This window comes from Rattus norvegicus, chromosome 2, assembly GCF_021556685.1.
Source record: "Rattus norvegicus strain SHRSP/BbbUtx chromosome 2, alternate assembly SHRSP_T2T, whole genome shotgun sequence".
Classification (NCBI taxonomy): domain Eukaryota; kingdom Metazoa; phylum Chordata; class Mammalia; order Rodentia; family Muridae; genus Rattus; species Rattus norvegicus.
This window is the reverse complement of record NC_141535.1, coordinates 229079625-229107102: the sequence shown is the minus strand read 5'-3', so window position 1 is coordinate 229107102 and position 27478 is coordinate 229079625. Positions and strand designations below refer to the sequence as shown.

General features: G+C 42.6%; 1 protein-coding gene across 2 annotated transcripts; it reads right to left on the bottom strand.

Moving 5' to 3' along the window:
- Positions 1–22136, bottom strand: Adh6a (alcohol dehydrogenase 6A (class V)). 2 transcript variants are annotated; one of them, NM_001106475.2, is given in 9 exon segments: positions 1–218; positions 1862–2000; positions 3672–3807; positions 4857–5117; positions 5753–5972; positions 6104–6191; positions 7821–7959; positions 18881–18982; positions 22061–22136. In NM_001106475.2, coding segments are annotated over 9 exon segments (1128 nt in total). In that variant the 5' UTR covers positions 22079–22136; the 3' UTR covers positions 1–193.
- Positions 22137–27478: the final 5342 nt, after the last annotated feature.

Below are 27478 nucleotides of genomic sequence, written 5' to 3'. Positions count from 1 at the left end.
TTCTTCCAACGTATTTTATTATCTATAGTCTAGAAGTCCTTGTTTCAGGAGAACAGCTGCCCTCGATTTCTGTCTCTTCCCGATGCTCAGAAACTATCGGGGAGATGAAACCGGAAGGAAGGAAAGTCCTTCCGCTGGCTCTTGGTCTCGGAAAGCCCTTCAGGCTGTTTCTGAGCTCTTTATCACTGAGATCTCAGAAGAGCAGAACACAACGGATGCTGAAATATAAAAGCATGATCATGAGATGCCTGGAAAGCACAATGTCAGCAAAGCAACTAAGGACTCTCAATGCCCACAGGTTCCCACTTTGATTTCACTATTGCCCCAATTCACCCAGGCAAAACCTTAGCATCTGAATGCGGTCTGAATTGGAATCCAACAACATATATAAAAGTAAGGCACCCTCTTCTAGGACCTTTCCTTGTGACTGCACAACCACAGAAGAGCCCAGAACCTCATTGCAGATACTCATCAACATCCTACTGCTGTAGCCTCTTGTCTAAAGGTCTGTACCAGAAAGAAAAAGATGGCTTTCTTTGGTTCCTTTCCTCTTGCAATATGCCTACGGCCTGCTAGATGCCTTTCCCCATACACAATAATAATTTAAAAATTTCAGGTGAGTTTTCCCGGAGCTTTGTTCTTGATTTAAATGGGTTGACATACATACTCAGTGACATTTTGACAAAGAAAGATAGGGCAAAAACTGTGAAGGTTTTCAAAAAACATTAGGCAAATGAAGTATGCAGGCAGTGTTGGGGAAAGAGTGTGATGAACTGGAGACCTGCTACAAAGTGGAACCAGAAAAGCACACTCACTGCAGCTTTGATTGGTTCTTCACTGTTCCTTACTTGATCTATTCTGACACTGCAACACTTGTAGCACTCCCTCCAAATTGAAACATTTGCTCCCAGAAGGAGGAAAAAAAAAGACTCAGGAAAGTCAGGAGGTAAGCAAGCTACAAGAGGTCCAGGGAAAACGTAAGTTTGTGTGATTCTGTAGCCCTGCCCAGGCTCATAGAAACAGTAAGCAATTGCTCGAGAAGAGTCTAACCAGTCCAGCTATAGACTCTGGGACGGTAGAGCTGTTTGTAAGTGGTGCAGAAAGCTGCAGGGATGCAGTCCTTGTGAATCATCACAATGCTGAGGTACTTCTCTGTGAGGCAGCTGCTTTAGCGTCACCCCTGTTCCCCTGAGTTACCCTGTGCCCCTGTTAGTAACCCCAATAAAAGCACAGCTGGACTCTGGTGCAGCTGTTACTTGGGCCTGTTGTAAGTTCCCTTTCTGGGGTGAGTGTGTGTGTGTGTGTGTGTGTGTGTGTGTGTGTGTGTGTGTGTAAGTAATACAAGTCCCCAGGAAATCTCTCTCACACAACAGTCTGCCATCCCTTCTTGAGCATTAAAAGAACATGTAAACAAATTAGTACTGGGGGGAGTAAATCAAGCAGACCTACAGTTGTGCTAGCACATGGGTTGAGCATCATTCAGAAAAGATGTGTAAGAACTTGTGCCCGTATCAGGAGTCTTAAGATGTTTCTTAGACTTCTTGCTAGGTTCCTGACTCAAGAAATCCAATTAATTTGTTTTAGGTAATTTCTCTAACCAGAAAAATAAAGACCATTCACCAGTGTGGAAAAATACATTTTCTTTAGTATCTTTCTGAAATTCAGAAATTGATTGTGTAGATGTTTCCTAAGAGGCCTATAGGTAAGCCTTTTCCTGTGTTGATGACATCAGGAAACAAGGAGATGTGTGTAAAAGATATTAAGGGTTCAAGTAGACCTCTCTCTCGCTCTTGACAAAACCACAATGAAATATCTGACTAGTCATTTCCTCAGGATATAGGATATCATCAAACAAACTCACGTTTTTCCTGAATGGTACAGCTCCAGGGCTTTGTGGAGTTGGCTAAAAGGCAGCTGGTGAGTCACTAAAGGATCTATATTAATCTTATTTTGGAGATAATCAGTCACTATTTGGGGAATGCAGTCTCTGGTTTTATAATCTGCAAAACAAAAAGTTTATTATTTTTCACATATTATTAATATGTTATAAATAATATGACCTGAGACCAACCAGGCTGGTGAGATGGTTCAGTGGGCAGTGGCACTTGTGTTGAAACATGACAACCCAGATTAGATCTTTGGGACCCACGTGCTAGAAGGGGAGAAGAACCAACTCCAGCAAGTCATCCTCTGACCTCCTTGTGTATGTCCTGGTACACACACACACACACACACACACACTCAAACACACAAGTAATAATAAAATAAGTGTAATAAAAAATAAGTATCTACCAAGCAAAAGAGTAAGAAAAAAAATCAGTGAATCATGATGGATGGGTAAGATACCCATTTTTATCATTGAACATGAAAGAGAAATCATTTGTGCCCAAGAAGCCACTGAGTGACAGTTGTTGTTTAAACATGGCTACTACAGACAGTTGTGTTACTTAGTTGTCTTTTAAATAAAATCTGGTCGGGGGCTGGGGATTTAGCTCAGTGGTAGAGCGCTTGCCTAGGAAACACAAGGCCCTGGGTTCGGTCCCCAGCTCCGAAAAAAAGAAAAAGACCAAAAAATAAATAAATAAATAAAATTTGATCAATGTTCATATTCCTGAGTTGAAAAGCAATCTTTTAACCTTATAGACCCACACTGGGATTGCCATTAAAAGACCATTTCCTCTCACAGGCATAGGGATGGCACGGGAAGGTTCTTTATATGCATACATAGAACTGACATGGGAACCATCTGGCATGGGAACCCTCTTCATGTGCACGGAGATGCCTACAAATTCTACTACATCCACATGCTGAGAATGACAGGTAGACTTTGTCTACATACATGGGGATTGCACAAGAACCCTTTCCGTCCACATGCATAGCAATGGCTTGGACACTCACCACTAGGTACATGGATAGAAATGCAAGTGTTAATTTTTCAAATCAGCTAATCAGTATTGATCATAAATAAGGATCTTTCTGGAACTATAGAAGCACCTGTTCAAAAATACCAGTTTAGTGCATCCAGTGACACTTAAGACACTACAAGACATTACTATTCAAGTTGCACAACAAACTTTGAAGCCATCAACACAGAAGCAAAGTTGATTAAATTATTTTGATTGTCATAAAACTATTTCTCTAGGAGAATAATTATAATCCTCAATGCCTCCACTATTTTATTAGCTAATTAAAATTAGTTTGATGGTTTGGGAAAATGCCTTGGTAAAGTACTTTCCATGAATTCATGGCCCCAGCACCTAGAGTAAATAGTCGGGCATGGTCGTTATGCACATGTAGTCTTAACATAGGAAAGTGGAGACAGGAGGATCCCTGGAACTCACTGGCCAGTTAGTCTTGTTCAGTTGGTGATCTCCAGTTAGCACGAGGGACACTGTGTCAAAAAAATGAAGCAAGACAGAAGAAGACATCTGATATCAAACTCTGGTCTTCACAGTCATGCTTGCACACCCTTACTCATACATGGTCATATACACACATAAATACATACACATACCTATATCATACTATACCCTCCCCAAATTTAAAAAAAAAAACCAAGTAATTTGAAGAATGTTGCACTCATTTCAGGAGGAGTCTTTGGATTTACCCCAGATGTCTGGTCCCCTAAGGGGAGAAGCTAAGTGACCACACCCTTCTACTCATCCACCTACCTCCCAGACACACGCCCTTCAGCGTTTTCCCAGACAAAATCTTGGAGGCTTCAAGGGATAAGTGTGTGTCTGATGGAGCCAGCCCAACGATCAGACAGACGCCATAGCTGTGGTTGCAGGAGTTCCAAGCAGCAGCCTGAGGAGACAACAATGACCACCAGCACACCCCGTGATTGCACCAGCTACCCACGAAGGGAAAGGATCCTGCGTACACTACACTTTGAACTTCCCTTGGATAGATGCTACTTCAAATTCAACTCCATTCACCTCTGGGGTCGTGGGCGTCTCCTCAGAGAATCAGTGCAGCATAGAAAGAAAAGGTGCAAACTCTGCGACTTGTGGGGCTCAGGCAATGTCTTTAACTTCCTGTTCACTGTTTCCTTGCAGGGTTTCTCTGAGTAATGAATGCTTGGTCGCCCTTAAGACCTCCAGAGCCACACCAGTGTACAAGAGTAAGTGGTGTGTGTAACCAGACTGCCGAAAAGGCCGCGCGTCCGTTTGTCTGACTTTTTACTTCCTATGCTTTCCTGCTCATTTAATTTCTGCTAAAACAAAGCAGAACAGAACACAGTAAACATAGATGAAATTTGGGGAAGCCTCATTTAAAAAAAAAGAATTTTCTGTTGATCCATAGGTGCACATTTTTAAAATTTATTTTGTCTTCTTAACTCTGTTTCCTTTCTCTTCCCCTCAAATTTCACTGTACTGGTCTCTTTTTCTGTCACCTACATCCCTATACTAACGTTCTTCAGTCTTTGGCCAAGGAATTAGCCACACATTTCAATGTAACGAGTGTATGTATTCTCTTCTTTAACCTGTATGACTCAGGTGTTGGCACCCAGTTCGTTAATTCCTGTAGCCATAGAACTTGACACATGGAGGAACAGGGATTTGACAGTTTCTCAAATTCTGTTAGAAAACGCAGATAAATAAATGTGAATCCAATAATGTTCTTATTTAGGTATAAATAACCAGAATTGAGAAAAGTGAATTCCTGATGTCATGGCTCTTTGCCTGTTTAAAAATGTTGTATACAGTAACTCTATCTCTTCATACATATTGCTTTTGTGTAATGAAATGAGGCCGTGGGGTGAATTTATATTCCATTTTCCATCTGGGGCACACAGGCTCAGAGAATTTATAATTATGCATGCTCCCCACCCCCACCATGCCTGGCAAACACACCATGGTATCAACCTGTCCGATGGCCTCAAAGGCAAAGTCAACACCGACACCTGTCATTTCCTTCACCACCTCCTGGACAGGTTTCTCCAGCTTTTTAGGGTTGAGACAGTCGGTGACCCCCAAGGCTCTTGCCCGAGGAAACTTCTGCTCGTTGATGTCAACCCCGATGATTCTGGATGCACCGGAGGCTTTGCAGCCCATGACAATGGCTGAACCGACTCCTCCGAGTCCAAAAACCACACAGGTAGACCCAGGGGTGACCTGCAGACTCATAAAGTGTTAAAACTGGGCATAGGCAGTTAAGAAAATAACAGCGAGTTTAAAAAAAAACTACGAAGCTTTCTGAAACTTAGGTATATGACTTTGGTCATTCGGACAGGTTCAGCATGGTCCCCTCCCCCCCCAAACCCGAGAGCAAATAACTGCAATACATGGATAACACAAATTTAAATGAGGTGCAGTCAAACCTCTGAACTAAGACCACTCCATGGGTAGAGAGAGGTTTATTGGGGTGGGAGTGAGGAGGACAAACTGCTGGGCTGTGGTCTTGGGGAGGAAGCCTTGTGAGTTTCATTGGGGCAGGTTTCCAGAAGAGGTAGGTGGGAGGCCAGAACAGCTAGGGAGTTAGTGTGGGGGACTTTAAAATAATCCAAGCTGTTTGGGTTAATCAGGAACTAGATACGCCTTGCTATTGAGGACCGGGAAGGGAAGTTGTTGCTTTCCCAGTGAACAGAAACCTGCATTACGAGGTTTCTGAGGGATGCCATGTTTAGGTTTCTGTTTACAGATAAGAATCCTGTTTACTCGATAAGAATCCAGGCCTCATTCTTAGGACACAGTCAGCAGCAATGCCGGTCGAGCCCGCTTTGTGAACGAACAACAAACACCTTGCTCACCTTGGCTGAGTTAACCGCAGCCCCATAGCCTGTAGGGAAGCCACAGCTTATGAGGCAAACTTTATCCATAGGAGCGGCGTCATCAATCTTCACCACGGCAATCTCGGGCACGACAGTGTACTCTGTGAAGGAACTTGTGCGGAAAGAGTGATAAATCTTCCGCCCTCGGCAGGAAAAGCGGGAGGTCCCGTCCAGCATCACCCCAGAACAAGGAAGAACACTGTGGGGCGGTATTGCAGATAGACACACGTACAGGCACAGACATGAGAGAAAAGAAAGAAGTGGTCACCATTGGGCACATTCATTCCATGTGGGCCATCTGATTAAAGGGCTGGGGACAAATGTACTGACTCTTGTTTCTCACAGAAGTTTCCTTTGAGGTGCAAGCAGGAGTCACATTCTCGACACTGTGGGATAATGAGGGTGAGGACTTTATCTCCTGTATGGGAGGGGGGGAGGAGATAAATCAATAAATTTGAAATTATTCATGGGATAAAAATATAATAAAATCTTACCCATCCTCTTGAAAACATGCTCTGGACAAATGACGGCAGCCAGGGTGACATCTGGCGTTACTTTAAAGAATAGGTCGTTTTACCTGGTTTCAGATCCTTATCAATAATTAAAGATGAGGAGACAATGCCTGCTGGCTAGATAGTTGTAGGACTGCTTTTCCCTACTTAGAAAATAGAACAACAGAACCGGGAAGGAGTCTCAGAGTCATCTGGTTCAATTCTTTTGCTTTCCATTTAAAAACTTCAACCCCTTGCTGGTCGTATCCTGTTTACTGTAGCCTGTCAGAGCTTCGTCTAGAGTCATCCCACTGACTCTGGCTCCCACACTGACATTCAGCAGGCCTCTGGCACTGGTTTACTTGTGATGAATTCGGAGCTGCTTCAACTTCAGGGAAAAAAGGTTCTGCCTCTCATACGTTCTTTCTGGAACAATGACTATAAAAGGTAGCTTTAAAGCCACCGAGCTCTGGAGAGGATTTTGATAAAGTTGGAGTCCTGTATCGGCTCACACCCCACTGAGGTACATAGTGTTAGACTGAGTGGGGCTGGGAAGAAGGTTAACCCACTCAGTCATCACAGACTCCAGAGGACTCAGACAGGGTCTACAGTGTTGTCTCTGTACTGGCCTGACCCATGCGTATTGTATAGGAAAATTCCTTAAGATGGCATTAAAAATCTCTTTACGTTTAGATAAAGCACATTTTACCTTTATTGACTCTACAAGTTTCTAGATACTAGATCTCATATCTAGAAGAAGTTCTAACCATTTCCTTCAAATGCCCATGATTGGTTCCTACAAAATTCCCCACAGAATCTGTCTAGCTAAAGAGGAGGTAGGCTGCAAACGGTCCTATTTATACTGCATTCTGGGAGATGCATATTTAGCCCTTCATCGTCATGCTTTTTCTTTGGTGCACAGTAGGCGTCTCATAATTGCTATACATTTTGCGAATAGACTGATGGCCACCAATGGCCTTGCTGTGCACTTTCTTAAGTTCTCTTTCCCAAGCCATGATGTTTCTAAGTCACCACAATCTACGAGCGATTGCCCATGCGCCGTGATTGTTTTAGGCATGTGCCAAGATCCTTTAGGAGGCAACTGGGAAAAATTCCTTGACATGGAACCATCATCCTGTCCTGTAACTTTCAAGCAGTTCCGTTCTAGTTGATTAAAACATTCACTCACTTGTCAAATGCTCCAACTTTGAAATGGGCACTATTCTAAAACATTCTGGAGGAGCAAAACATAGATCTTACCCTTAAGGATCTTTCAACCTGTTTAGAGGTTCTCTACCCTCATTTCAATCTTTATCTGGCTTTGGGTAGAGATCCGGGAACTGTTCTCCACACCGTCTATTTGCCAGGAAAGAGGTGACAGCAGGGTGCCGCTCTGGATCACTGGCCTAATTTGATGACAGGATACCCCATCAACTGGAAGAATCTAGAGGCAAGCCCTACTGAGTGCACCGACAGTGCAGGCAGAGTGCCTCCTCCACCATCAGGAGTTCCCTAGGCAAGCTGCTCTGAAGAGAATCCCATTTCCCATCTTCTACCTGGTTTCACAGAGCAAACTCCATCACCAACGCTCTCCACAATTCCTGCTCCTTCATGGCCCGGGATTAAAGGGAAGTTGGCCAAGAGTTCTCCTTTCAGCATGTGGTCATCAGAACCACAGATCCCTGAAGAGATCATCTGTATAGAAATTAAATGATCAAAGATACTTGGTTTATGACTTTTTTTTTCCCCTCCTGCCTTTGTGGCTGAGTGTTCAGATTTGCTTTGTTTGATACAAATTACCTCACTTGCCTCTGAAACAACGCTCAGGTATTCGAACAAAACCTGCCCTTAAAAGAGAGATCCCTTTCAAAAGGCCAGACCCTACTGCCTGCAGAGACCCTACCTCCCTGCAACTCTCTCTGTGACAGAGGTAAGAGGCAGCCTTTGCTGTGACTCTGAGAGTAGAGACCGGGGCCCTTCTGTGTTCTCTGTCTTGCCCACCATGTTGAACCAAATCATGTGATATAAAATTTTCCAACAGCCCCCATACCCACAACTTATAGAAGCCAGATTTCCCCTTTGTTCTGGGGATTGATGCAGAGATTTCTTAGGGGTATTTGCTTGGGAGTAAAGATGGCTCCCTATGAGGCGACTCTGGCCTCCCCACCATTCCTCTCGTGGTTGGTCTTTGTTTCTCTTTGGATCTCCCATTTTCACTTTTGAGGAAGTGTCCTTCAGGCTTTAAACAGAAATCTCTCTCCTTTACGACACAATGTTTCCATTCATTGTATCGTTTCTGTCTAAAGGCTTCCCCTTTCGGTCTCTGTTAGACTGTGTTTCTGTTTGACGTTCCTCCTCTGCAGCCTTGGGGCCTGAGCATGGCCCTGAAGCCCTTTCTCCCAAGAAACTCCATCCTTGGACTGCCCACTGCTGATTTATTATTGCTTCTTTTATTATAGCTGACAAGAAGAGCATAGAATGTAGGTATGGAGGAAGGGAGACCCAGAGACTTAGAATGATTTACCTAAGGTCACATGGCCTCATGCTCAGACCTTGTATTAACTTAAGCCTTTATAAAAATCTAGTCTATATTACCCATCTGGTGAAGATTTGTTGAAACAAAAAGGTTTCGTTTTCGTTTTTGGAAATATTAATAATAGCTACCACTATCAAGAAACACAAAAGTTTAGGTGCCATATTGTGAAGTTTAATGTTTTGGGTAAATCCATTTTCAGAACTTCAAGCCTATACATTGAAATTTTTCTTTGAGGCTGTTTTTGGGCAGAGTGGCATACAGTTGTAATCTTAGTACTTGGGAGGGAGGGGCAGGTGGATTTCTGAATTTGAGGCAAGCCTGGTCTACATAGTGAATTCCAATATAGCCAGGGTATTTTTAGCATTTGGGAGGCAGACACAGGCATTTTATGAGTGCAAGGCCAGCCTGGACTACTACATAAAGAGCTCTAGGCCAGCCAGGGATACATAGTGGGAGGGGGAGATAAGATTATAGAACAAGGTTAAGTTAAATGAACTAATACTGCAATATTTAATTGTCTTTGGGAAGTTCGAAATCCTCTTAGATAATTACTTAAGATTTCTTGTCTATGGTTGCCTGACCCCTCTACATTAGATCTTCCCAAATGAAGCATCATATCCACAAAAGCCTATGTCTTCTAGGTCCTGGAAGAATGCAGAAAAGCAGTCAGTGGGTCTCCACCATCTGTGCTGGAAGTGGTGACTAGGACACCAGACAAAGTCATGTCTGCATTCAACAAGTGGGAGAAAAGATGTAACAGAGAGAAATACCCAGGTTTGGGGTCCTCGCTGTGTAAAAATGGCTTCAAGATGCTACCAAAGGCGAGAAATGCTTTTATATATGGAGGAGGCCCCACGTCCCTGTGTATAGCTTGCTGTGTATAGCAAATGAGAGTATGTGATTGTCTGGGGCCTTGGTTCCTAGAAGAAGCTAGAAAGGTATACTGGGCATATCCAGTCTCTAGCTTAGATTTTCATCAAGGGTTCAATGTCATAATGCTTCCTTCTTGATGCTGAAGTCTCTGACCTGGTGGGGTAGCCTGCATGTCTGATCTAGTTTATAGCCATTATGGGTTAGGAGCACAGCAGCCTAAGAGCAGCAACCAGTTAACTAGGAAACATTGTAGACTCAATCATCGGGCTCGACACAGAATATGTACCGAGTGCTGTCCAGGTTTGTGAGGAATAAGGGGACATGACCCTGTGCCCTGCTTAAACCCTGTGCTCTGCCACACCCGTCACGCTCATTTTGCCCTCAGTGTCTCTCTCGCACACACTGGCCAAGGTGTTGGTAATTTACTGAGTGGGAGTTCCTTAGTTTTCTGTTTTGCCTTCCATCCCTCATCTGTCTCTCTCTCTCTCTCTCTCTCTCTCTCTCTCTCTCTCTCTCTCTCTCTCTTCATCCAAGATTTATTTTTTAGTATTTAGAAATTCCTAGTTTTATATTTACCCATGAGTATGCATGCATATCTAGGGATATGTGCACACAAATGCTGCTGCCTGTGAAGGACAGAAGGAGTGGAATCCCCTGGAACTGGGTCGTTATGAGACAAAATACACTTGGGTGCTGGGAACTGAACTCAGGTCCTCTGGACCAGCAATAAGTACTTACTGCCTTCTTCCCAGCCTGTTCTTCGGCTTTCTCCTTCCTTCCTTCCTTCCTTCTTTCCTTCCTTCCTTCCTTCCTTCCCTTCTTTCCTTCCTTCCCTTCTTTCCTTCCTTCCCTTCCTTCCCTTCCTTCCCTTCCTGGCATCTTGCCAACACCTATCATTTGTTGTTTATTTTTTCTTTCTCTCTTCCTCTTGTAACCCCTGACCCCCATCCTGAATCTCACCCTACCTTGCTGAGCCGTTATGGGCAGGAGTTATGGGCCTTTTTGTAGTTGTTGTATGTGGTGTGTCTAGTGTTGAATTTCCTCGGTAAACCAAAAACAGACAGGTGAATTTAATGTGTGCTACAGTGTGGATAAACCTATGGGTCTGGTGGCCCATGTGGTAAAGGACTGGCCCCAGATACTCTGAGAGATGCTGGGGCTTTTAGGCAGGGGGCCTAGCTGGGGACTGTTGGATCACTGGGTGAATGCCTCTGAAGAGAATCGTCCCTTCACCCTCTGGCTGGACATGCTGAGATGAGCTGAGATGTTCTCCTCATCATAGATTAAACATAATGAGGATAAATAGATCCTGGGCTGAACGCTTTCAAACCTTAACCCAGAATGAGCCTTTTGTCTTTCTAAGTTAATTATCTTAGGTATCTAGTGATGGTGAGAGAAAACTAGTACCACAGGCTGTTAAAGTCTAGTCAATACATCCTTGATCCTTAAGACTAAATGGCCTTGTGAAATTCAAGGTGCTGGGTTGAACATTTGACTGGGAAGTGGTGAGGGAGATAGCGTGAGTCTGTGCTTTTCTAGACGTTGTCTGAGCTCTGTGCAATATCTGTTGCGTTTTGGAAACCATGCATCTTGCAGTCCCTGTGTTGTTTCTGGAAGATGAAGTTGCCTCTTAGTCTCTCTTTCCGGATGGGTTTTCAGAGGCCAATACAATGTGTAGGCTTAAATCACGAGAGGGGACTAAGGAGTCTCTTAGTCACAGCGTGCGCATTGCCCTAATCTTTTGTATCATACGGTGTGGGTACATGCATGCCAGTCTCTCAAAACAAAATAAAAAACACCCTAAAAGCAAAACCATGAGACTGAAAAAAAACCCTTTGGATAACACTGAAAAATACATAGGCGTGTAACAGTACATGGTTTAAGGTAGAGATACTGTAATTAAAGCACAATGATCATAGGCAATGAGTTTGCCAATGCTTAGAGTCATTAAGAATATGCGCACATCCTTCCTGGTTGCTGCCGCCGCAGAGAGCCCGTGGGCAGCACCCCGAGAGCAAACTTGAGCCTCGGGACCACAGGTAAGACCAACTTGTCTGCTGCAAGAAAGCTGCCTGGTGAAATCGGGACACACAGAGGCAGAATTCCTCTAGGACCGGGCACGTCCTGTGTTTACCGGAAGTCCCACACCCTCGGATCCCGGCCCGCAGCAGCTCTCTGCTCCCAGACCCCATGGGAAAGAGACCTCACCGCCTGGTCAGGTGGGCACTTCTGAGGCTGCAGAGCTGAAGAGACCACCAACACTGCCCACCCCTGCCCACATCCCTGGCCCAAGAGGAAACTGTATAAGGCCTCTGGGCTCCCGTTGGGGAGGGCCCAGGAGAGGCAGGACTCCTGCCTGAGACACCGCTGGAACCTGAAGGAAGCAGACCGGATAAACAGTTCTCTGCACCCAAATCCCGTGGGAGGGAGAGCTAAACCTTCAGAGAGGCAGACAAGCCTGGGAAACCAGAAGAGACTGCTCTCTGTACATACATATCGGACGCCAGAGGAAAACACCAAAGGCCATCTGGAACCCTGGTGCACTGAAGCTCCCGGAAGGGGCGGCACAGGTCTTCCTGGTTGCTGCCGCCGCAGAGAGCCCGTGGGCAGCACCCCACGAGCGAACTTGAGCCTCGGGACCACAGGTAAGACCAACTTTTCTGCTGCAAGAAAGCTGTCTGGTGAACTCAAGACACAGGCCCACAGGAACAGCTGAAGACCTGTAGAGAGGAAAAACTACATGCCCGAAAGCAGAACACTCTGTCCCCATAACTGGCTGAAAGAAAACAGGAAAACAGGTCTACAGCACTCCTGACACACAGGCTTATAGGACAGTCTAGCCACTGTCAGAAATAGCAGAACAAAGTAACACTAGAGATAATCTGATGGCGAGAGGCAAGCGCAGGAACCCAAGCAACAGAAACCAAGACTACATGGCATCATCGGAGCCCAATTCTCCCACCAAAACAAACATGGAATATCCAAACACACCAGAAGAGCAAGATCTAGTTTAAAATCATATTTGATCATGATGCTGGAGGACTTCAAGAAAGACGTGAAGAACTCCCTTAGGGAAACACAGGAAAACATTAATAAACAAGTAGAAGGCTACAGAGAGGAAGCGCAAAAATCCCTGAAAGAATTCCAGGAAAACACAATCAAACAGTTGAAGGAATTAAAAATGGAAATAGAAGCAATCAAGAAAGAACACATGGAAACAACCCTGGATATAGAAAACCAAAAGAAGAGACAAGGAGCTGTAGATACAAGCTTCACCAACAGAATACAAGAGATGGAAGAGAGAATCTCAGGAGCAGAAGATTTCATAGAAATCATTGACTCAACTGTCAAAGATAATGTAAAGCGGAAAAAGCTACTGGTCCAAAACATACAGGAAATCCAGGACTCAATGAGAAGATCAAACCTAAGGATAATAGGTATAGAAGAGAGTGAAGACTCCCAGCTCAAAGGACCAGTAAATATCTTCAACAAAATCATAGAAGAAAACTTCCCTAACCTAAAAAAAGAGATACCCATAGGCATACAAGAAGCCTACAGAACTCCAAATAGATTGGACCAGAAAAGAAACACCTCCCGTCACATAATAGTCAAAACACCAAACGCACAAAATAAAGAAAGAATATTAAAAGCAGTAAGGGAAAAAGGTCAAGTAACATATAAAGGCAGACCTATCAGAATCACACCAGACTTCTCGCCAGAAACTATGAAGGCCAGAAGATCCTGGACTGATGTCATACAGACCCTAAGAGAACACAAATGCCAGCCCAGGTTACTGTATCCTGCAAAACTCTCAATTAACATAGATGGAGAAACCAAGATATTCCATGACAAAACCAAATTTACACAATATCTTTCTACAAATCCAGCACTACAAAGGATAATAAATGGTAAAGCCCAACATAAGGAGGCAAGCTATACCCTAGAAGAAGCAAGAAATTAATCGTCTTGGCAACAAAACAAAGAGAATGAAAGCACACAAACATAACCTCACATCCAAATATGAATATAACGGGAAGCAATAATCACTATTCCTTAATATCTCTCAACATCAATGGCCTCAACTCCCCAATAAAATGACATAGATTAACAAACTGGATATGCAACGAGGACCCTGCATTCTGCTGCCTACAGGAAACACACCTCAGAGACAAAGACAGATACTACCTCAGAGTGAAAGGCTGGAAAACAACTTTCCAAGCAAATGGTCAGAAGAAGCAAGCTGGAGTAGCCATTCTAATATCAAATAAAATCAATTTTCAACTAAAAGTCATCAAAAAAGATAAGGAAGGACACTTCATATTCATCAAAGGAAAAATCCACCAAGATGAACTCTCAATCCTAAATATCTATGCCCCAAATACAAGGGCACCTACATACGTAAAAGAAACCTTACTAAAGCTCAAAACACACATTGCACCTCACACAATAATAGTGGGAGATTTCAACACCCCACTCTCATCAATGGACAGATCATGGAAACAGAAATTAAACAGAGATGTAGACAGACTAAGAGAAGTCATGAGCCAAATGGACTTAACGGATATTTATAGAACATTCTATCCTAAAGCAAAAGGATATACCTTCTTCTCAGCTGCTCATGGTACTTTCTCCAAAATTGACCATATAATTGGTCAAAAAACGGGCCTCAACAGGTACAGAAAAATAGAAATAATCCCATGCGTGCTATCGGACCACCAAGGCCTAAAACTGGTCTTCAATAACAATCAAGGAAGAATGCCCACATATACTTGGAAATTGAACAATGCTCTACTCAGTGATAACCTGGTCAAGGAAGAAATAAAGAAAGAAATTAAAAACTTTTTAGAATTTAATGAAAATGAAGGTACAACATACCCAAACTTATGGGACACAATGAAAGCTGTGCTAAGAGGAAAACTCATAGCGCTGAGTGCCTGCAGAAAGAAACAGGAAAGAGCATATGTCAGTAGCTTGACAGCACACCTAAAAGCTCTAGAACAAAAAGAAGCAAATACACCCAGGAGGAGTAGAAGGCAGGAAATAATCAAACTCAGACTGAAATCAACCAAGTAGAAACAAAAAGGACCATAGAAAGAATCAACAGAACCAAAAGTTGGTTCTTTGAGAAAATCAACAAGATAGATAAACCCTTAGCCAGACTAACAAGAGGACACAGAGAGTGCGTCCAAATTAACAAAATCAGAAATGAAAAGGGAGACATAACTACAGATTCAGAGGAAATTCAAAAAAATCATCAGATCTTACTATAAAAGCCTATATTCAACAAAACTTGAAAATCTGCAGGAAATGGACAATTTCCTAGACAGTTACCAGGTACCGAAGTTAAATCAGGAACAGATAAACCAGTTAAACAACCCCATAACTCCTAAGGAAATAGAAGCAGTCATTAAAGGTCTCCCAACCAAAAAGAGCCCAGGTCCAGACGGGTTTAGTGCAGAATTCTATCAAACCTTCATAGAAGACCTCATACCAATATTATCCAAACTATTCCACAAAATTGAAACAGATGGATCACTACCGAATACCTTCTACGAAGCCACAATTACTCTTATACCTAAACCACACAAAGACACAACAAAGAAAGAGAACTTCAGACCAATTTCCCTTATGAATATCGACGGAAAAATACTCAACAAAATTCTGGCAAACCGAATCCAAGAGCACATCAAAACAATCATCCACCATGACCAAGTAGGCTTCATCCCAGGCATGCAGGGATGGTTTAATATACGGAAAACCATCAACGTGATCCATTATATAAACAAACTGAAAGAACAAAACCACATGATCATTTCATTAGACGCTGAGAAAGCATTTGACAAAATTCAACACCCCTTCATGATAAAAGTCCTGGAAAGAATAGGAATTCAAGGCCCATACCTGAACATAGTAAAAGCCATATACAGCAAACCAGTTGCTAACATTAAACTAAATGGAGAGAAACTTGAAGCAATCCCACTAAAATCAGGGACTAGACAAGGCTGCCCACTCTCTCCCTACTTATTCAATATAGTTCTTGAAATTCTAGCCAGAGCAATCAGACAACAAAAGGAGGTCAAGGGGATACAGATCGGAAAAGAAGAAGTCAAAATATCACTATTTGCAGATGATATGATAGTATATTTAAGTGATCCCAAAAGTTCCACCAGAGAACTACTAAAGCTGATAAACAACTTCAGCAAAGTGGCTGGGTATAAAATTAACTCAAATAAATCAGTTGCCTTCCTCTATACAAAAGAGAAACAAGCCGAGAAAGAAATTAGGGAAACGACACCCTTCATAATAGACCCAAATAATATAAAGTACCTCGGTGTGACTTTAACAAAGCAAGTAAAAGATCTGTACAATAAGAACTTCAAGACACTGAAGAAGGAAATTGAAGAAGACCTCAGAAGATGGAAAGATCTCCCATGCTCATGGATTGGCAGGATTAATATAGTAAAAATGGCCATTTTACCAAAAGCAATCTACAGATTCAATGCAATCCCCATCAAAATACCAATCCAATTCTTCAAAGAGTTAGACAGAACAATTTGCAAATTCATCTGGAATAACAAAAAACCCAGGATAGCTAAAGCTATCCTCAACAATAAGAGGACTTCAGGGGGAATCACAATCCCTGAACTCAAGCAGTATTACAGAGCAATAGTGATAAAAACTGCATGGTATGGTACAGAGACAGACAGATAGACCAATGGAATAGAATTGAAGACCCAGAAATGAACCCACACACCTATGGTCACTTGATTTTTGACAAAGGAGCCAAAACCATCAAATGGAAAAAAGATAGCATTTTCAGCAAATGGTGCTGGTTCAACTGGAGGTCAACATGTAGAAGAATGCAGATTGATCCATGCTTATCACCCTGTACAAAGCTTAAGTCCAAGTGGATCAAGGACCTCCACATCAAACCAGACACACTCAAACTAATAGAAGAAAAACTAGGGAAGCATCTGGAACACATGGGCACTGGAAAAAATTTCCTAAACAAAACACCAATGGCTTACGCTCTAAGATCAAGAATCGACAAATGGGATCTCATAAAACTGCAAAGCTTCTGTAAGGCAAAGGACACTGTGGTTAGGACAAAACAGCAACCAACAGATTGGGAAAAGATCTTTACCAATCCTACAACAGATAGAGGCCTTATATCCAAAATATACAAAGAACTCAAGTAGTTAGACCGCAGGGAAACAAATAACCCTATTAAAAAATGGGGTTCAGAGCTAAACAAAGAATTCACAGCTGAGGAATGCCGAATGGCTGAGAAACACCTAAAGAAATGTTCAACATCTTTAGTCATAAGGGAAATGCAAATCAAAACAACCCTGAGATTTCACCTCACACCAGTGAGAATGGCTATGATCAAAAACTCAGGGGACAACAGACGCTGGCGAGGATGTGGAGGAAGAGGAACACTCCTCCATTGTTGGTGGGATTGCAAACTGGTACAACCATTCTGGAAATCAGTCTGGAGGATCCTCAGAAAATTGGACATTGAACTGCCTGAGGATCCAGCTATACCTCTCTTGGGCATATACCCAAAAGATGCCCCAACATATAAAAAAGACACGTGTTCCACTATGTTCATTGCAGCCTTATTTATAATAGCCAGAAGCTGGAAAGAACCAAGATGCCCTTCAACAGAGGAATGGATACAGAAAATGTGGTACATCTACACAATGGAATATTACTCAGCTATCAAAAACAACGACTTTATGAAATTCGTAGGCAAATGGTTGGAACTGGAAAACATCATCCTGAGTGAGCTAACCCAATCACAGAAAGACATACATGGTATGCACTCATTGATAAGTGGCTATTAGCCCAAATGCTTGAATTACCCTAGATGCCTAGAACAAATGAAACTCAAGACGGATGATCAAAATGTGAATGCTTCACTCCTTCTTTAAAAGGGGAACAAGAATACCCTTGGCAGGGAAGAGAGAGGCAAAGATTAAAACAGAGACTGAAGGAACACCCATTCAGAGCCTGCCCCACATGTGGCCCATACATATACAGCCACCCAATTAGACAAGATGGATGAAGCAAAGAAGTGCAGACCGACAGGAGCCGGATGTAGATCGCTCCTGAGAGACACAGCCAGAATACAGCAAATACAGAGGCGAATGCCAGCAGCAAACCACTGAACTGAGAATAGGACCCCCGTTGAAGGAATCAGAGAAAGAACTGGAAGATCTTGAAGGGGCTCGAGACCCCATATGTACAACAATGCTAAGCAACCAGAGCTTCCAGGGACTAAGCCACTACCTAAAGACTATACATGGACTGACCCTGGACTCTGACCTCATAGGTAGCAATGAATATCCTAGTAAGAGCACCAGTGGAAGGGGAAGCCCTGGGTCCTGCTAAGACTGAACCCCCAGTGAACTAGACTGGTGGGGCGAGGGCGGCAATGGGGGGAGGGTTGGGAGGGGAACACCCATAAGGAAGGGGATGGGGGAGGGGGATGTTTGCCCGGATACCGGGAAAGGGAATAACACTCGAAATGTATATAAGAAATACTCAAGTTAATAAAAAAAAAAGAATATGCACACATACCCACATACAGGCATAAATACATATGCATATTTTAAAACTAATAAGTAAGTAATAAACTCAAAAACGAATCTTAAAAAACAAAAAAGGAATATGTGGCATATGCTTACAGTCTCCACACTCAGGAGGTTGAAGCAGGAGGGTTGTCAGTTTGAAGACATATATATATATATATATATATATATATATATATATATATATGTATATATATATTCTGTCTCAAACAAATGAGTATCTCTAAATATTCAATATATCACTTATTTACTTTACAATCTTTTATCGAGAAAAGTGGGGAGAGTGATATGCAGAAAATGCTTAGGTCATTGTACGTGTCTATGCCTATGAACGTTTTTAAATAGATTTGTTTATTTTAAGTGTGTATGTGTTTCGCCTGCACTGTTGCCCGTGCACCATATGCATACAGTGTCTGTGGGGGCCAGAGAGGGCACTGGATCCCTTGAAGCTGGAGTTACAAATGGCTGCCATTGTAGGTGCTGGGAATAGAACCTGGGTCCTCTGAAATGCTCCTAGCTGCCGAGCTGTCTCTCTAGCCCTTACATCTATTTTTAGAGTGTAGCGTTATTTTCTTTGGTCTTCAAAAGTGAACGCTGGCCAACATCAACTTACCTTAATACGAACTTCACCAGACTTCGGTGGTTCAACTTGTACTTCCTCAATTGAAAGAGGAGAATTTTCTGCCCAGGCAATGGCTGCCCGGCATGTGATCGTCTAACAGACATGAAATGAGATAGCGATCATAAAGTACACCTCATTTTCTCTTCTGATCACATTTGCTATTATTGTCAAAGTATGAAAGTCACAGGGAGAGAGCCAAAAATAGATAAATATAAGTAAGACTTGCATTTCAAAAGTAAACCACTGAGAATTTAATACATTTCTCTCAAATCTTTCAAAATACATTTTACCTAAAAATTTTAATAACTTAAAAATAGTTTGACATCATTTTGTATATGGACATTTGCTTCCTCCTTTTCCTCCTCCTCCTCCTCTTCCTCTTCCTTCTCCTCCCCCTCCTTCTTTCTTGTCTTCTTTCTAAAACAGTCAGTATTTACTGAACCATTACCTACACCAACATGTTTATAAGTATTTCTCCTGACTTTGAAGAACTTGTTAGTCACAGTTTACAACAACCACTTTATTTGGGTATATCCTAATTTCCTTAATAATTACCTAGACACGGCAGTGTTTCTATTGCTTTTATTTTACAAAAGGTATTGCAGTGAACATATTTGTTCATGTTTTTGTTCTGTTTTGTTGTTCTGTTTGTCTTTTCTTTTGTTTGTTTTGTTTGGGGGAGGTGTTAGTTTGTTTCCTTAAGTGAAAATTTCTTTGGAAGGATGGAGTCATTACTAGTGCTATGCTGATTTCCAAATCTCTTTCCAGAAAGATTAAATCACTTGACACACTCCCCGGAATAACAAGTAGTCTATGCTATCATGTATTTCATTTTAATTAGCATTGGCTATATCATTAAACAAAATATTGGGCAGGCAGAAAAAGCATAGTATCTTCGTTAGTATTTTTCAGTGTATTGGTGAGGGTATTCAGTATGGTTAGGAGATCTGTAGAAGGCTTGGTCCTGTGTTTACAGATCTATTGGCATCTTGTTTCTTTTGTTAATGCAAATGTTTCTTTAAACGTCACAGGAGAAACTTGTTGCCTGTCAGCTCCTCCTACACGATTTTTTCCTCTGCTGTTTTGCTTATATCAATTTTGGTTGAAATTATGCATATGTTTTGTGATGTTTGTTTATAGAAGTCTCTTCCTTTGCTATTTATTCCCTTTCTACAGACAGAAATGTCTCTGTGTAGTAAGGAATGTTTCTTATTCTCTCTTTGAAGTTTTGTTAGTTTGATTTTTAAACACTTAACTCTTATGTTTAACTGGAGATTATTTTGTTGTATAATGTGAAGCTAGAATTTAATGAGTTGACCCAGGATAGCATGGGTTACCATTCTTTTCTACCCTTTCTCCTCACATTAGCACTGATGCTGCAGAACGAATTCTTATTTTTCCAGACTTCTCTTTGGAAACTGTTTCTATTGCCCTGGATGTGCATTCTCACAACAGTTTCTTCTTTAATGAGTAGACTAGCTTAACTTTTAGATTTAATACCTGGTGATACTAGTTTGTATAACTTGAAATGTGTGCCACATGTAGGTATAACTTTTGCATTGGTAATTGTAAGTCAAGTAAATCTGTTGTGCCTTCAAGAAATTTAGACTCCAGTGGAAAAGATCATACAGGAGTTTATCACATAAAGAAAAGAGAAAGGTGTCACAAGAGTGTCCAAGTAAAGGTATAGAAAATACTACTGTTGTCTGAGCACACCATTAGAGTAATTTTGCTTTCACTCAAAAGTTTCATTAAAAGATAACTTTCAGGGGAAAAATTCCTTATTTCAAAAGCAGTACACACATAACTCAAACACTAAGTTACACAGATAAATGTGAGGGGAGGAAACACGGGAAACTTGGCATCCAGATCTCACCACTGCTAACAATATCGGGTAAGTTCTTCAATGGGAATTCTGTGTGCACTGTGTGTTTCTATGACCACACTGAGCGAGCTGGGCACAGGCTGATGTTCCATATAATGTGATGAGTAATTTTCAGGTGCTCTTTCTTTATTGACCACTTACCACTCACTGACTAATACATTGTAACCGCAGCTTCCTAATATTTAATACACTGTAACTGCAGCTTCCTAATATTTAATACATTGTAACCGCAGCTTCCTAATATTTAATACACTGTAACCGCAGCTTCCTAATATTTAATACACTTTAACTGCAGCTTCCTAATATTTAATACACTGTAACCGCAGCTTTCTAATATTTAATACGCTGTAACTGCAGCTTCCTAATATTTAATACACTGTAACCGCAGCTTCCTAATATTTAATACGTTGTAACTGCAGCTTCCTAATATTTAATACACTGTAACTGCAGCTTCCTAATATTTAATACACTGTAACTGCAGCTTCCTAATATTTAATACGCTGTAACCGCAGCTTCCTAATATTTAATACGCTGTAACTGCAGCTTTCTAATATTTAATACACTGTAACTGCAGCTTCCTAATATTTAATACCCTGTAACTGCAGCTTCCTAATATTTAATACGCTGTAACTGCAGCTTCCTAATATTTAATACACTGTAACTGCAGCTTCCTAATATTTAATATACTGTAACCGCAGCTTCCTAATATTTAATACCCTGTAACCGCAGCTTCCTAATATTTAATACCCTGTAACTGCAGCTTCCTAATATTTAATACGCTGTAACTGCAGCTTCCTAAGAGTCCACAGATGCTGCTTTCATCCATGCTTTGTCATGATGTCTGACCATGATGCTGTCAACCTGTTCCTAGGAACATACAAGAGGGACACTTTCCCTGGTGTCCATTTCCAGATCAAGGTCCCTCCCAGAGTACATGCAGATCGCATGTCAGCCTCTTAAGTTTCTAGACAAAACGGTAGACAAATCTTAAAGATTTTCCTACAGTATTAGTAAATGATCCCTTGTAAACTTGTCAGAAGTCCATTCTCCAAGCAGTGGAGGAAGACTTTCCACGTCTTGGAAAAGTTTGAGTATTGTTGTCATTAAAACATGACAACTGGGGTTGGGGATTTAGCTCAGTGGTAGAGCGCTTGCCTAGCAAGCACAAGGCCCTGGGTTCGGTCCCCAGCTCAAAAAAAAAATGACAACTATCCGCTCTGAGAGCACAGAATCTGAACTGATGGCTGGGAAGGTGACTTGGGGCCCTCACAGAGAAGTTCACTCACCTTTCCCAGGGTATCCATGGTGACTTTTCTGGTTTCATGTGTGTCCTTTGGGTACATCTGAAGAGGCTTTGATTCTGAAGCTTGGAAACCCAGGCCAAGCATTTATAGAGTTCATGAAACCGAAAGCCATTAAAAGTAATTAGCCTATCAAGATGGAGACTACCAGAAGGAGGAGTGGAGGGCTTGAAAGAATATGAAAGACCAGGACAGGACAATGAGGGAGGAGATAGATTGACAACCGTGGTATGAGGGGGGAGGGTAATAAGAGAGGATATTAGCAGCCAAGGTGGTGGGTGGGACAGAGTCAACTTGAAGAGGAGGCAGTGGCAAGGGGCTACGAGACACTGCAGAAAAATGTGCAGAGAAAGAACAAGCCAGACAGCACCTGCTAATTAACAAACAGGAGGAGCAATTATATAGATGCTATTGCCAAATAAACAATAAAGACCAGGTTAAGCCTGGGTTGCTGTAATCAGAGGAGTGAAAAGGCACAAGCAGTCCCATGAATTATAACTTAAAATCTTGAGAAATGCATCATGCAAATGAGGAATGCTAAAGATGAAGTAAGGCATTATGAAAGAGTCTCTCACAGGTCAAAGGATGGCGCTTCCCTGAAAGCAGGAAATGGGTGTGGCTCCAAAATAGGGGACTGTGTCAATCAAGGTGAAGTGAAATAAGGAGGCCATGCTGATGATGGGGTGGGAGCGGGGGTCCGGGGGGTAAGATGTTCAAAGTTTGTGACTTTGGCCTGACCCAATAGGCATCTGCTTTCGCAAATGAGTGAACAGAAAAACAGGAGAGCAGGCAGCTGTACCCCCACAGTGGGCGAGCTCCGGCCGCTGCTGTGTTTGCCTCTAATTCACATCTGGTAGTCCTATATGCCAGCATGCTCTGGGAACTTCTATAATGACGCCCCATTGTCATTTCTCTGCTAATACTCAGGGCCTATCATTCTTGGGGTGTACTGCTGCTATCCAGTGAGTGTCATTTGCTGGAAGCAGGGGTGAGAAAGTCACTGGGACAAAGGTCTGTAGGTGTGGCCATGTTCTGGCAAGAGATCAATCTTAACATTCCAGTCAGATGATCTGAGGACCTGCCTTTTTCTCCTGGACCAGAACTGGAATTAGGTCAGAGAGACCCAGTTTACCTACCATAAAACCTGATCAAAAGGATGCTTTTAGACGGGCATCCTGATGACTGCGGTCTAAAGGGAAAAGCATCGTCTTAATGTACCCAGAAATGGTTCAAGAAAGAATTTTCAAGAATGAGGGACTAAAAGATATTCAGTAAAGGGCCTTTTGCAACTGTCTCCATTCTCATAGTTTCTGTATCCTTGTTCCTCCTCTTTGATTATTGACACATTGACCTGCTCAGTAAAGTTTCATGTCATTGGCAGCAGCCTAGTACGAAAGGCCACACCTTGAGGCAATGTCCAGAGGTGAACTTTCCACCCTCTAGGGGCCTTACTGGGTCTTGTGACATCTCCTGGAACTTTAAAAGAATCTGTCTACCTATAGATGTATGACTGTTTTGCCTGTCTGTGTGGCTTTGTATCACGTGAGTGGTTGGTACACTTGGAGGCCAGAAGAGGGCACCAGATGCCATTAACTGTAGTTATAGAGGATTGTGAGCCATCATGTGGGGGCTAGAATAGAATGTGGGTCCTCTGGAAGAACAACCAGGGCTCTTAACCATGGAGCCCCCTCCCCAGTTCCACCTGGAAAACTTTTAGTCTTTGTTTTTTTTCTACCAAATTTTCTAACTTTAGAACGTGACTGGGCACAAGATTAGAATCCTAAGAGATGATGCCAGGTGCTGTGGTGTTCACAATGGACTCCTGACAGCTCCCACCCACCCCACCCAGTCAATGTGATTTCTGGGACTCAGTTTCTGTGTTAGTCAAGTTGTTCCCAGCGGCAATAAGCTTAGGGAAAAGGCAAATGATTTGTCTCACAGAAACCTTGGAAGGAATGCACGTTGAAAGGAAAGGTCACAAGTGTAGCTGGGAGTTGATCCTGAAACCTGTTCGGCTTTGACAGGACTTCCCCTCTCTGATGTGAGCGGAAGGTAGACATGGAAAGAGTGCCATGCCAACACTAACAGACCTGGATCCAAGTCTTACTTTCTTCTCCAACTTACTAAGGCTTAAGAACTATAACACCAGGTTTCCTCTCAATGAAGGGATGATGTTATCTTAACTAATATAACCTAGTAATCTCACCTTCTAGGTTTCCTCCCAAGCACTAAATCAGTTATATACAGATACTAAGTACAGCCTTGTACATAGTAGGTCTCTGTGTTTATCGTCATTGTCACTGTCACCATCACCGTCACCATCACCACCGTCACCACCATCACCACCATCACTACCATCACCACCACCACCACCACCACCATCACCACCACCATCACCACCACCACCACCACCATCACCACCACCACCATCACCACCACCACCATCACTGTCACCATCACCACCGTCATCACCATCACCACCGTCACTACCATCACCACCACCACCACCATCACCAGGATCACTGTCATGTTTCTCAGAGCATTTATTCCATTTTTCCTCAGCACTGACTTGGTTTTTGCCCTGTGGTAGGGAATATGGCCATGGAGAAACCACTTGGTTCTTAAATTTAACAACTTCAATCCCAAAGTTCTTATCTCTCTCCTCTTAAGCCCACAAAATGCAAGGAAGACTCTCTTCTCTTCACAAGGATCAGGTGTTCGCTTGCTCCAGTGGGGTTGGGTAAGAACTTGGCAAATGTCATGGCAGCTATGCAGATGCCTCCGAGAAGGTGAGAATGTGTGGGGAAAGCTCAGGGCCGATAACCTCACCACCAATTCTCATTCACTGAGGACAACCAAAGCCCAAACCTTGCTTTGAAAGCCTGCCTTTTCCTGTAGATGAGGCCAAGCCAGATTACTTTGCATCTCACACTCTGCACTGTATACATGGTGTCCTCTCAAGAAGATAATGTGCCAGGATGTAGAGAGGGCCATGGGAGGAGACATGTTTGCAAAGGCAACTTTGGCACAACTCTTGGAAAGTAATACAATGTTTACTTGATATGAGGCAAAATAACCACTGGCTTGTAGAATCAATGGAGTATTTTAGTAAAAAAAAAAAAAAAAAAAAAAGAAGCAATTAAAAGGCGCCCAGTTGGGGTTGGGGATTTGGCTCAGTGGTAGAGCCAAAGTGCAAAGCCCTGGGTTTGGTCCCCAGCTCCGAAAAAAACAAAAGGAAAAAAAAAAGGTGCCCAGTTAAAACATAACAAAATACTGAGATTAAGTTGAGTTTGAAGCTATTTTAATTTTATTCGAAGATGTATATTCCTAGTGTTTTCTGATGCTGTCCTAGGAGTTGTTACCTATGTAGTTTGGTCAGTACAGCTCTAGCTTCCTTATGTGTCGATAAAACATACAGTGTGTGCTTATACAATCTAAGTTTGTCCTTGCTTTACCTAACTTTCCATTACTATAATAAAAGTCATGAGACAAGCTTGTTTAGAGAGGAAAGGTTTGTTTATTTTTGCCATGATCTGCATGGGAAAGTCCTATGCCACAGGCTCCTATCACCGTCCTACCTGTTGAGTCATATGTGGCACATCAAAGAAGGGGCAGATGTGTACTTGATGTCCCTGTGTCTCCTTCTCCTCATGAGGTCACTAGAATTCAAGCATGGAAACTCCACCCTGATGAGGTCTCACCTCTGGCTGTTGCAGTTAGGTTGCGTTCCCACCCAGGCTTCCATCGCCATAAAATGTAACGTCAGTGGGGACTGAACCGGCTTATCTCTGGAGGAGAGGCTGTATTCAAACCATGGCCCTGCTGGCTTGTTTGGCTTCAAACAAACCAATGTGTGCTCAGTCCCCCATAGTTTATAGTTTCTCTGCCCAATTGGAGGATTCTTCTCTCTCTGAGTCTGTCACCCTTGGTTCACTCCCGCGATGGTTCAGGGGCAGGTCTTGTTTTGTTCCTGCAGCTCACCCAACCTGGCATGCACACCGAGTCTCTGACAGAAACACTGTCCTCTGGGTTAAATTTGAGTCAAGAGACCCAAAAGTCAAAAACCAAAGAGCACCATGTTCTTTCTCTTCCTCTCTGTATGAGGTTTGAATCCCTCCTGTGGGGACTTTGATGGTGGCTACGTTTTGACTTGGGTGATTTGAGCATCGGTGAAATGTCAACTCATGCTTCAGCTGAAGCATTCCCATAGCAGAGCTGAGGTGCACTCAGGGTGCCAAGAAGTGTCTGAAGGATTTGATTTGTCTTTTGCCAATTTATTCATAGCGCAACCCCCAAAGAGCTCTTTCTGCCATGTTTTGAAACTAATAAAAATCATCCTAGGCCTTACATATAGAAAGACTGGGGTTCAGAGTGGAGGAGTGATCCCATTTGACGAAACACGAATCTGGACTATATCTTACAAAGACTTACTCCTTTTATCCGAAGGTGCCCTTTAAGTGGCATATTAAAGGTACAGAATAGCTACATGCTAACAGCCCATGGATGATGTCCAGTCTTCTCTATGTGCCTGTGTACTTCAGTGAGGAGAATAGTTTGATCCTCGTGCCAATGCCCTGGGTTAGAGTTATCCTTTGAAGAGAAATGGATGTGAAGATGTTAGCTCTATGGGCAGCGATGCCTGCTGTAGCTGGTAGACAGGAGTGAGTGAGCTCTGATGTCATCACCTCCCGTCCATATACACACACCTTGATGTCATCACCTAGACACACACACACACACACACACACACACACACACACACACACACACACCACACACCACACACACACAATGCCTACTGCCTTATTCCCTGTCCTTCTGAGTTCTTAGGCCATGTCTTTTCAGACAAGATTTGAGGCCTTTGATATTCCTTTATGCCATTCACTTTTCTACCTTACCCAGAATTCCCTATAGTATTTGCGTAAGGAGAGTTGGGCAACTGAGGACAACTCACAGTTTGTCTGCTCTTACAGGCACGCTGCTGTGCCTTTGGACCTTGTCAGGGCCCCTAGGAACTCTGACTTGAATTGTCCTTGTTATGAAATCAACTTCTAACAAAACAGGTAGGAGGAGCTGTGGGGCCTTCCGAGTGCAGCGGAAAACATTTTTGTGCTTTGAGCATATGCGTGCAAATACTTTGCTCATAAGTATGTCTTTACATAAAGTCAAAGTACAATATATATTCTTAGTACAGATCTCAGAGTTACCCTTGGGTATACAGATTACAAGCACTCCCTCGGGATGGGGACTCTGCTATCATAGGGAAGCTCTGGGGAACTCCCTATGGCATTGTAATGTGTGCGATTTCACATGTTACACATACACAGAATTTCATAGCTTATGGTATTTAACTTGTGCAGTTATGGCCTTTCTAATATTCTACCCAGTGTGCATTTGATGGCT

Bases quoted from the DNA above. Each gene is read 5' to 3' on its own strand.
- Adh6a (XM_087620789.1), bottom strand. From the start codon at position 5,950: ATGCTGGACGGGACCTCCCGCTTTTCCTGCCGAGGGCGGAAGATTTAT. The intron at 3,808-4,856 runs GTGTGTTTGCCA...TTGTCTCCTCAG, and splicing joins TCGGACAGGTTGATACCATG to GCTGCTGCTTGGAACTCCTG. The intron at 219-1,861 runs GTGAGTTTGTTT...TTTATATTTCAG, and splicing joins CTGTACCATTCAGGAAAAAC to CATCCGTTGTGTTCTGCTCT.